Raw genomic sequence first — 12,428 nt, 5'->3', positions numbered from 1 at the left:
AGAAACTATAAAACCATAATGAATTCTTGATAAGTTTATAGAGCCACACACAAGAAAAAGAAAGAAAAGCAAAAGTGCCAATCACAATGAAGTCGAGAAAACATAAGAAGTAGGAGATAGGGGTCACCTGATTTTCCATCAGTGATTGATCTGTGGCAAAGGTTTGATGGAACACAACAAAAAAGGTGGATAAGATGGCTAGACCAGTTCGATTGTTGATTCTCTTAAGAATATTATCCCTCATTTGGGATAGAAGAAGATCTAGATTAAGGGAATTCAAAGTTATAGAGTTGACAAAAGATGGGAAGGATTCCATATGGGATCCAAAGGTTGGAGGAAAGAGCTACATGGCCTCTTTCGTTTATGTGAGGGTTGCTCCAGGTCTTGTCCCAAGCTTAGATTGTTCCCAGAGACCTCCTTAGAATTTCCCATTTCCCATGACCAACACCATTAACCTTGGAGTGGCAACAATGAACATGGTGAATGTTCACAATTTGAGCTTGGGACAGACAGTCCTTTTCCTGCGACACCCCACCTTGTGTATGACCAACATCACTACCCACCCTCTTTGTTAACAATTGTTTTCCCTTAAAGTTTTTGTACATTTGGTACATTTTGAATCGGTTCACCTTGTTTGAACAAAGAAGAAAGGTGAAACTCACCATTTGGATCTTCCACAATTTTTGAAAAGTCATCAAAAACTATATCACACTCCATCTTCTGCCACTTCTTTTTTCTTGAGTTCATTGTTGTTAATATTAGAGAGTTTTCTAGTTCAAATAGCCATAAACTTCATCAAGCATCGAGTAGAAAAGTTTTTTGATGATCATGATGAAAGGGAATGCATTATCACATTCTTGAAAAACCCTATTAAGGGCAAGTCCACGTTAATAGTACCATTAGGCAAACGTTTCTTATTGCAGTAGGAATTAGCATCTGTAAGCCTTCCACATTTGTTGCACAACAATCGCACTTCAAACTTACACGTCGAGTAGAAAACATCTCCTTTAGTATTCCTGATATTAACTTAAGTTTCAATTGGCTAGTCTAACTCTACCATCACTTTGGCTCTAGTTGCATCCTTTGGAGGACCAATAACCTTTAAATCAAGTTGGACGTCAACCACTTTGCCTAAACTGAAGCCGCTTCAGCCACTCGGTTCTCTAAATAGAAGCCATCAAGGATGTCGTGTAACTGCAACCATAAGGCAATAGGGGGCACAAGGCCACCAGGGCGATAGTTCAAAGGGAAACAAGCAAGAGTGAGTGTAGGATAGGGTGATTAATCCACCACGGTGCTTGAGATAAGACTTTGTTTTGGTGGTCTTCAAACACAAACTTTGCAGCAAAGTGTTCTCCACTATAACCCAAAATGAAAGTTGCTCCTTGACTACCCCAAGACAAATCAAGCGATCCACCATGAAGTCTGCATTGAGTTTTGGTAAATCCCATCGCATAACCAAAACATGATGTGGGATTGGTCTTGCTTGGCAATAGCTTTGAGATTGAGCCTTCCATTGGCTTGGCACCAACATTTGCAACATGCCATTTGCAACATCCTTCCTTCTTCCGTCTTCACTTGAGTGTGTTTAGCTAGCAAAGGGGGAACAGTCAAGTAGACCAGATTGAGAGGCACTTCGACAAGGCGGTTCTCGTAGGCTGTGAGAGGAGCTTGAGCAACCCATTCGCAAAAACGCAAGAGACCTAGAAGGTAGAAAAGAGAAAGAGAGAAAGAAAGGTTGCTTCCACCATTAAGGAAAGAGAGGAGAAGAAAAATTAGTCAAGTAGAGAAGGATAAGTCAAGAAAGAGACATGTAGAGAAGGAGACAAAATATCTAGAAGTGGAAAGTTGTGGGAAATGGGGAACTGCAACGTAACCTTGAAAAGGCCACCCCAAGGGAAGGAGGTAATAAATAACCTCCAAGGGGTGGGTGGAAGTGGGTAGAGGGATTAAAGAGGAGATTTGGAGGAAGATACAAACTGCAAATATTACTTGGCCAAAAATGGCTGCTGCTTCTAACGGTCCCCGACCACGAATCCCTCATTGATTTCAAATCAGAAAAACCCCTAAAAAGAAAGAAAAATAAAGAAGGTTATACCAAGAGAGAAATACAATAACAACAAAAATAAATATTTACAACAGCACAACAAAAGTTCTTGCACCTAATGAAAAGAAAAAGAAAAAGAAGACCCTAAAATGATATTTAAAAAAAAAAGTTATTTTGGTTTTTAATCTCTCCTTTTTCTTATTTGTATAGGAAACCTTTTATATTTTAACCGTAGTATGCCTTCACTGTTGCTTTTGCTTATATTCATTTGAGGATAACCCACCTCTTCAAAACACAAGTCATAAGATTTAAATATTTAGAGTTTGACATGTCTCTTGTTCTGGTAAAAAAAACTCTTTTATGTTAAGGGTAAAATAGAGGTTTTAAAAGCAGATCACCATAAGTCCATAACAATGGGGTTTTACAAAGCCCTAAATTTCCATCCTAGAAAAGATCTAGCAATTTTGCTAACTTTAAAGCAAAAAAGTGTTTTGAGGTTTTACTTCCAACCAACTCGTTCTGTGAAGTGAAAAAATGAGTGTTTTTTTTTGGTAAACAAGAAATAAGTTCAATTGACATAATAATTAATAAAATCATAATTAAGATTAATTAGATAGACTATAATTAAAATTAATTATAATCCATTTTAATTTTCTGAAAATTCGTCTCACGTATTTTATGTTACAATAAAATATGCTATATATGATACCATTAAAGGGTTGTTTTGTTAGCAATGGTCAATCCCTCAAGAGGTTTTGGGTTGAACTCTGTTAGTGGTATGTTTGGGTCATGATCTATGAAAAGGTAAGTAGCTTGATTGGTTTGAATTCAATTAGTGTCCTGAGGATTATTTTTTTCCTCGTTATACTGCTTCTGCGACTAGAGCAAATAAGCAAAAGAAACACCAATTATCATTATATCTATTAAGAAACAACCTCAATAGGAAAAATAGTTTAATTATTTCATATGAGAGAACTTCAAAAATATAGGCATCATACATTTCATGCTGTTGGGTAACTATGAACAATAAAATAAAGATATAAAACATGAAAATATAATATACGGAAATGTTTGTTTGGAAATACAATATATGGAAATGATTTAATAGAAATGTCAATCAAGCCAAATTAGGATACTGATGAAATGGAAGGATGAAATGATATGAAAAGAATTCAAATTGAAGGAATGATGAATGGAAAGAATTCAAATGAGAGGAGGAAATAATATAGAAAGTATTCAAATTAGAAACAATTAAGGAAATGATAAAAAATCATCTGTATCACGCCTAATACTCCCCCTCAAGTTGAAGAGTGAATGTCAAGAATTCCCAACTTGCCTCTAGGACTGAGAAACAAATCTTTTCCAAGGGCCTTGGTGAAAATGTTAATAACTTGAGCAGCACTAGTGGTGGAGGTGGGTTGAATAAGACCATGTCGAACCTGATCGCAAACCACATGACAATCAATCTCGATGTGCTTGGTGCGTAAAAGACTAGGTTCGCAGCAATATGTAAAGCAGCTTGATTATCACATAATAAAGGTATTGGTCGAGGAACTATGACACGAAGATCTTTGAGCAATGTAACTAACCACATGAGTTTCACAAGTAGTGACAACCATAGCATGATATTTAGCCTCAACAGATGAGCGAGATACAACAGATTGTTTTTTAGATTTCCAAGATAAAGGACTGGAGCACAATATCCAATGGTAGATCGCTGAGTTATAAAGCAACTTGCCCAATCTGAGTCACAATAAGCACAAAGAGGTAACTCACTATCAGCAAATAAAAGAATCCCTTGTATTGGAGTGGCATGGAGGTAATGTAGTAAATGATTAACAACATCCATATGAGGTTTATGAGGCTTATGCATGAATTGAATAAGAACATTCACAGTGTGAACAATATATGGACGAGTAATTGTGAGATAAATAAATCGGTCCAATAACCGACAGTATGATGTTGGATCAAGTAGGGGCTCACCATCAAAAGTACTCAACTTGAGGTGTTGTTCCATTGGAAATTGAGTTGGATTAGCACATGTGAAACCAACATTAGTTAAGATGTCCAATGTGTATTTTTGTTGGTTGATGAAAATACCTTTCTTGGAATGTGTCACCTCAAAACTAAGGAAATATTAAACAAACCAAGATCTTTTATTTGGAAATGTTGTTGAAAAAGTGATTTTAAGTTGAAAATCACAATTGTGTTAGACTCCAGCAATTAAAATGTCATCAACATAAACAAGTACAAAGGTAGATAAAGATTTTGTAAGTAGAGAAAATAGAAAGTAATTTGCCTTAGATTATGTATGTCCAAGATCAATAAAGACACTAGAAAACTTGAGAAACCAATTACGAGATATCTACTTAAGCCCATATAATGATTTGTGCAAGTAACAAACCAATTTCTCCCCCTTTCGATGATAACCAAGTGAAAAGTGTCATATATACATTTTCATCAAGATCTTCATGGAGAAATGTGTTGTTGACATCCAATTGATGCAAGGATCATCATTTGATGGTAACAATGGCAAAAAGTGTTTTGACAGTAATCAACTTAGCAATTGCGGCAAATGTCTCGTGGAAATCAACCCTCTCAATTTGAGTATAACACTTTGCCACCAAACACACTTTATAACACTGAATTGACTCATCTGAATGACATTTAATTTTGTAAACCCATTTACAACCTATGGGTTTCTTGTTTGGGGGTAAAGATACAAGAGACCAAGTTTTGTTAAGGTCAAGAGTTGCAATTTCACTATCCATTATTTCCTTCCAATTAAGTGAAATAATAGCCTTAGCAAAGCTTGTAGGTTCAGTTATAACATTGAGGGCCTTGAGATACCTGAAATGGGATGATGATAATCTATAATAGAATAAAAACAATTTTCAGGAGTGAAATTACTAGTGCATGAAGGAGGAGTTTGGGCATTCATGACATAACAATGATAGCCTTTAAGATGGGGTGGCAGTCAATGAACTCGAGATGGTTGAGAGATGGTAGTGGATGGGAGGATGGGTGAAGGAGGTCTTCAACCAATTGGGAAGAGGGTGTGGTTGATAAGGGTGGATCCGATAAGATGGGTAAACTATAAATATCTAGAGCTACAATGGGTAAAATAGGCAATAATGGGGATAGCAAAAAAAAAATTAAAAAAAAAAAAAATAATCTTCAATAAATATGACATCACGAGTTCACGACTAATATAAACCTTATGTGCTTGTAAATCATAAATCGTATACTCTTTTTGTGCATATGAATACCCAATAAAAATACTTAAAGATACTCGGGGATCAAATTTATAACGAATGGATGAATAATTATGAGTTATGACCATAACAAAGACATCCAAAAATTCAAAGATGAAAATATGAAGGGATTTTGCCAAATAAAACTTAAAGTGGTGACTTACCATGTAATAGCGGGGTGGGTAAATGGTTGATTATATAAGCAGCTGTCAAGACACAAGGACCTCAAAACTTATGAAATATACTTACTTGAAAGGATAAAGCACGGGCCACATTAAGAAGATGTCGGTGTTTGTGCTCAACAACCCCATTTTGTAGGGGTGTATCAACGCAACTATGTTGATGAATAATATCATGGATTGTAAAAAAATCATTTGAATGGTAATTAAAAAACTCACAAGCATTATCAATTCGGAGTTGTTTAATTTGGTATCCAAATTGAGTCTTGATCATAGCAAAAAATTCTCTTAATCGGGACCAAGCATCAGATTATGATTTAACAAAAACACCCAGATGCATCGTGAAAAATCTTCCACAATAGTTAAAAAAATATTTTGCACCACAAATTGAGGGAACGAAATAAGATCCCCATGTGTCACAATGTATCAATTCAAAGCAAGATGTGATAGAGAGTTGTACTAGATGGAAAAAGGAAGTCGAGTTTGCTTAGCTAAAGGACAAATAGAGCAAACACAATCTTTATGAAAAGAAATATTCGGATCCAAACATGCAATATAACTAAAAATTTTTAAAGATGGGTGGCTTAAACGAGAATGCCAAATATCCTTGGCAGGTAAAACAACAGCAGCAACGAGATAATCCAACTCCAAATAATGAAGTCCATTGTATGCATTTCCTAGCTCAATCCTCTCCTTCGTGCGTAAGTCATGTATCATACAATGATTATGATAGAAAGTTATAAAACAATGAAATTGTTGGGTAAGTTGAGTAATAGATAACAAATTAAAACCAAAGGAAGGAACATGTAATACGTCTATGAGAGGTAAATTGGGTATGTGATTGCAATTCCCAATATGTGTAACAGGAGCAAAACCACCATTTGGAAGGCGAATAGATTGGGTGTGGGGAACAAGACTATCCAAATGAAATAAAGATAAGTCTAAAACCATATGAAGATTGGCACCCAAATCAATAACCCATAGAGAAGATACTTAACCTACAGCATTTGTCAATGATGGAATGTTACTAGATTTCAATTGAGATAGAAGTTTATGATACTAATCTATGGTGAAAAATGGTACAACAACTAAAGGGACCAAAGTTGCAACAAGAGAGTGAACCATATGAGAGGAATCCAAATCAACAGACTTAGTATTGATAGCCATTGAAGATGAGGTAGAAGATGAAGAAGAAAAAAACATGGCTAATTAAGATGTAGAATCGTGTGTTAGCTCTGATACCATATTAAGAAACAACCTCAATAAGAAAAATGGTTGAATGATTTCATATGAGAGAACTTCAAGTATATAGGCACCATACATCCTATGTTATTAGGTAATTATGAACAATAAAAAATAAAAAAAATAAAAAAGATATAAAACATGAAGATTCAATACATGAAAATGTTTATTTGGAAATATAATACATGGAAATGATTTGATAAAGATGTTAGTCAAGCCAAATTAGGATACTGATGAAATGGAATGATGAGATGGTATGGAAAGAATTTAAATGAGATGAATGATGAATAGAAAGAATTCAAATGAGAGGAGGAAATAATATGGAAATAATTCAAATGAGAAAAACAAATAATATGAAAATAATTCAAATTAGAAACAATTAAGGAAATGATGAAATCCATTCATATCATGCCTAATGATATATAAAAGCTACCATAAAGATGTAGTTGATGTGCAAGCAAGCTAACCGAAATGAAGCTTAGGTAATAGTGTTTAATATCTAACTATTCTTATAATTAATTTACCAAAAAAAAAAAAAAACTATTCTTATAATTATGAACCATCGTAAGTTCGTCTCATTTATTACTCTCTGTAACCTAAAAGCAAGTTGTCATGTTTCATTAGGTGGAAGGTTGTGCTCTCATCACACCTCTACCATGCACTTAGTAGGAGGACTCACTTGCAACCACCGCAAGGGGACAAATAACCTACTTTTCTAAATATGTGATGGAAGGATGTGAGAGAAACATAACCATCTACTCTTATTCACAACTGGGTAATAACCTACTCTTATAAATCTGTAATAAAGAAATGTGAGGAAAACAGAATTTTCCAACTTTGTAAATAAAGGATTTAAACATGCATAGAATTACATGTAAATTATTAAAACACGTGGCATACTCTTGAGCCTCTAAAGAAAATCGGATTGGACAACAGCCATCTGGACATTGTGCCGAGGAAACACGTTCACAAACATTTCGCCTTGTTTTATGGGGTTTCGACTTTTCGAACGTTGTTAGTATAAAATCGTTTGAATTTGAAAAACATCGACCATAACTAACTTGCCCCTTTTATCTCCCTATCTCCATGGGCTTTGTTTTTCGACCATAAACCCTAGGAAACGAAACCCTATCCTCTCATCTACAATCGTTTCCATCGCCACAAGATTATCGTTTTCCATTTCCAATCCAATAATCAGGAAAGAAACCTTCTTAGCACCAGCAGCACCAGAAAGAGCAACAGTAGCAGGAAGAGCAAGAGCGAGAAACGCCTCCCAAAGACTGGAATGGAGATCCACAAAGAGGTCTCCCAGATTAAGAAGTCTCACAAGATTACCAAGGATGATTCCTCAGAGAAGGTCGCCAGCTTGAAATCCTTGAATTTTATTCTTCTCAATGAAACCAGAGAACGCAGACAAGAAGTCGAGACTCTTCTCCAATCCAAGAAGGTGCTCGAATCGGAGATATCTCGTTCTTTGCTCGAGAAACAGAGGTTGGAATTGCAGAAGAAGTCCTTAGAGGACGAAACTATCGTAGCCGAACTCGAGCAGAGATTGACCTTAGATTTCGTCTCTTCCCATCTCAATCAACAGGCTGAGAGCTTGAGGAACCAAATAACAAGAGCACATGAAGATATGAGATCTCAGACTGTTATTTTTAAAGCTAAGCTGGAGGAGAAAATCAACGACAAGGAGAAAGCACTGGAGGCAACGGAGATGAAGGTGGTAGAGAAGCAGAGAGAGATCAATCAGATTAGCGAAGAATTTCGTAGCTACAAGAATGAAGTCCAAGACAGACTCGTTCAGAAACAGGAGGAGGCTGGTCGGTTGAGCTTAACTGTGAGTGAACTGGAAAAGAGCAATGCCAAGGCTCAAGAAGAGATTGGACGTATGCGGATGGAACGCGATGAATTTCGACAAGAAGTGGAGCAGAAGTATCGAGAATTGAAGAGAGAGATGGAAAGTGCTCTTAGGGAGAGGGCGGAGATTGAGGCAGCAAAGAACGAACTAATTCGAGAGAACGGCTACTTGCAGAAATCAGTGGATACACTGACTGCCGAACTTGGCAATGAAAGAGAGTTATCTTCTCGGGTTCTTGGCGAGAAGCATCTGATTCAGCAGGATCTCAACACCAGCATGGAGGAGATAAAACGTCTGACTTCGACTCTTCTTGAACTGCAGAAGAATATATCAGAGACTCATGAGGAGCTTCTTCAACTACAGACAGAGCACAAACTACTTATGGAATGCAAAGAGAAGATGGACAGAAGCCTTGCAGCACTGGAAGGAGACAAGGCCTCTGCAGAGAGAAGCCTGAAGCAGTCATGGGAACAGATAGAAGATTTGAAGAGAGAAGTCACAGAACTTGTGGCGGATAAGGAACAAATCCAGACTGAGAAGATTCAGCAGGCAGTAAAAATTACGGAATTGCAAGAAGAAGTGGGTCAGCTCAGCGCCACAATTTCCAGTCTGCAAAAACAGGAAGAAAGTTTGCAGGTGAGAATTTCCGAACTGGGAACAAGCTATGCAGATGCTCGAGAGAAGCATGAGAAGTTGTTGACTGAATTCAATTTGCTTGTTGAGGAGAAAAAGGAGAAGGAAAGAATCCTTGATGAGTTAATGGAGGAGAACTCTTCAGTTAGGAAGAGTCTTGACGAAGTCTTGCGGCAACTAGAAGAGCAAGGGAGAAAGATGGAGGAACTAGTCGTTGAGAAGGCTGAGATAGAGCAACTGAATGTTAAGCTGGAGGCTGAAATTGTAGAGTTGCATGAAGGGATGGCCAAGCTAAAGGCCACTGTGATTGCACTGCAAGAATCATCGCTACAATATGAAGAGAAGCAAGAGCAGTTGCTGACGGACTTCAACATGCTGGTTGAGGAGAAAAAGGAGAAGGAAAGAATCTTTGATGAGTTAATGGAGGAGAAATCTTTAGCCAGGAAGAGTCTTGATGAGTCCATGCAGCAAATGGAAGAGCAGGGGAGAAAGATGGAGGAAATAGTCGTTGAGAAGGCTGAGATAGAGCAGGTAAAGATTAAGCTGGAGGCTGAAATCGTCCAGTTGCATGAAGAGATCGACAAGCTAAAGGCCACTTTGATTTCACAGAATGAATTATGTCTACAATATGAAGAGAAAAATAACCAACTCGAAGTCGAAGCCGTCCAGAACAAAGAGGCTCTTGATCGTGTTGCCCACGAGAGGGATGTTGCTCTGAAGCTACTTGATATGGAAAAAAAGGAGTTGTCATGCTTGAGATTGAAATTTCTGGAAGTTGAGAAGAATGTAGAGGAGACCAAAAAAGAACTTGCTCAGATAAGCACAGAGCGTGATAGTCTAGTTGAAGAGAAAAAGGAAATGGATAACAAGCTTCAATTGCTAAATGAGGAAAAGGCATCATTGCAAAAGGCCCTATCAGAAGCTCAGCAAGGTCTTGAGGATTTTCAGGTTAAGATGACAACAAGAAACAAGTTGACTGAGAAAAAGAAGATCAACGGTTTCTGGACTTTGCTGTCCTCTGCAACAATTTTTGCTGCAGCATCTATGGCCTTTGTTACCAGGGGACGCTAACTTATCTGTATCTTCTGCCTTCTTTCTAGGTTACCAGTTTTTTTAGCAGCTTCTTAAGTTTGAATCTCTACAATGGTCAAACAATGCCAGATGTTTTCTTTATCCCTGATCAGTGTAGGCTTTGGGGGTTCTTCCAATCAGAAAGAACCAGAAGCATGTCAAAACTGTTCAATTTTACATTGACAAATGCCTCAACAATATATATTTCCGTTTCTTCTCATGCTTCAATGCCTTTGTTCATCCATTAGGATGGAATTACCAAAAGAAAGAAACAACTACACTGCATTACAGATGGTTGTGCTGAAATCAAAGTCAACAGACCAATTGAATGATTAAGATCCATTGAAAAGTTCTCCAGCGAGCCAACCACAGTAGCACTATTTCATGGGGTGGCAGTTTCATATGGCTTTTTTAACCTTGGAAAATCATATTCTTTATCCCACTATCAAAGAACCATATCCTGGACATTAGGGGACATGGTGAAGATCTTACCCTGATGCTATTATGGTAAAAGCCAAACCACACAGACATGTAACAGTACCAAATATTTTCTGAAATGGGGAGCTAATGTTAAATAACCTCTTTCTGTAGCTGTCACAAGCTGACTGGGGAATTTAACTGAAAAAATGAAAAGCTTACCCACAATGTTGATGAAGCAGTGATGAGGTTAACAGAGCATATGATATACTCCTCATTTACCGAAGGAAATGAATGACAAATATCATGATCACATGAGGAAGTTATGGCTCAATAGACCCTGGTAACATTTGACAATTCTTTAATAGCGGGATGCTAAGTGGTGAAACTGCAACTTTATAGTGAGAAAGCTCTACAACAATATTCTCTTCCTCTATTTTTCTGGTGAATCTCTCCTCCTCTATTTGTAACTTGAAAACACAATGCATAACTACTAGATGCAACACCATAATAATGTTTTCTTCAGCTCTTCCTTTTTGTAGCACAGAGTTTTGCTTCCCCACCTCCAAGGAGTTTCACTTTTGGCTATAACCCTAGCTGAAGTAGAGCTGACATTGGATAGAGAGGGTGCCAACTCCAGATCTCTTCTTTCCAGTTGATTTTTGGGTTACCCACTTGAGCTAAAAAGGCCAAGCATTACAAGGTCAGTATATAGGACCACTATTTCTGCAGTGAAGAGAGACCTTTTCAGGTCTATGAATGCATTATGGTTTTATGCTCATGCATATGTTACTAAAAGGCACAGGGGAATGGATCAAAATTCATCTCTGGGTACTCAGCCATCTGTCTCTCTGTTTTACAAAAGAAGATTTCCTTTTCTTTCTTTCTTTTTTAAAATAATCTTTTGGAGTTCTTATTAATACTCCAGTGTTGGACTATTTTCCAACTTTTTCTCAAACTCCTGCCTTTCATGAACATGTTGATCCGATATTCAGAAATAGGTGAGTTTTTACATCTGTCTATTATTTAATTGTCTATTATGTACATATAGACTTGCAACTATTCTAGGCACAATTACATAAGTAGATCAATATATGCACATAAAGGCATCTTGGCAAACCCACAACACCATGGACTCCCTGTTGAACGGGCTCACATGCATGGAATTTTGAATGCGTAGCCAACTTCAGTCCATGAAACTATTCAAAGCACTATTCATGGGTCATTATTCACTCAGGTTCCTCTCTAAAAGGGTGTAAGACAGTTCTAAGCCTTCTCTAGTAGTTCATTGGGTGTACAGTGGTCTGATTGTCAGAGTAATTTCCATTGTTAATAGTAGAATCATTTTGTTGTGTTCATCAATTGATATACATAAATCCTCCTGCATTTCTTGTGTGTTTGTTGTGCATCATTTTTGTGCCACTAAGAGCTCTACTTCACAGCAGTTTCATCTTGAACTAGTTATTTTTCACTACAGTTTGTTGGTCTTTGTGGTGTCTCATTTCTTATTTGTAATATGCTATACCTTTTGGAAGAATTGTTACTTTCAAACTCCATAATCCATTGCTAAATTCTAAGCACTGCATAACTTTATTATGAAATTTTCTGCTACACTTCACTGGACATTAGAAAGAGATGCCAAACCATGGAGGATTTCAAACATGCCAAACCAACAAATAATGGCTTCCATTGAATGCTTTTTGCTTGATTGTCAATCATCCTCAGGT

The 12,428-nt window shown here is 37.1% G+C and overlaps 1 protein-coding gene across 1 annotated transcript; it reads left to right on the top strand.

The window, feature by feature from the left end:
- Window positions 1–7,795: 7,795 nt before the first annotated feature.
- LOC149019197 (uncharacterized) lies at window positions 7,796–12,010 on the top strand. The gene has a single exon (XM_089153241.1). It carries the CDS (start codon window positions 8,008–8,010, stop codon window positions 10,282–10,284), a length of 2,277 nt encoding a protein of 758 aa, XP_089009367.1. The 5' UTR covers window positions 7,796–8,007; the 3' UTR covers window positions 10,285–12,010.
- Window positions 12,011–12,428: the final 418 nt, after the last annotated feature.

This window comes from Hakea prostrata, chromosome 4, assembly GCF_041222555.1.
Source record: "Hakea prostrata isolate BN-2017 chromosome 4, UWA_Hpros_2, whole genome shotgun sequence".
In the NCBI taxonomy this organism is placed as follows: Eukaryota; Viridiplantae; Streptophyta; class Magnoliopsida; order Proteales; family Proteaceae; genus Hakea; species Hakea prostrata.
This window is presented reverse-complemented; position numbering and strand designations above follow the sequence as displayed.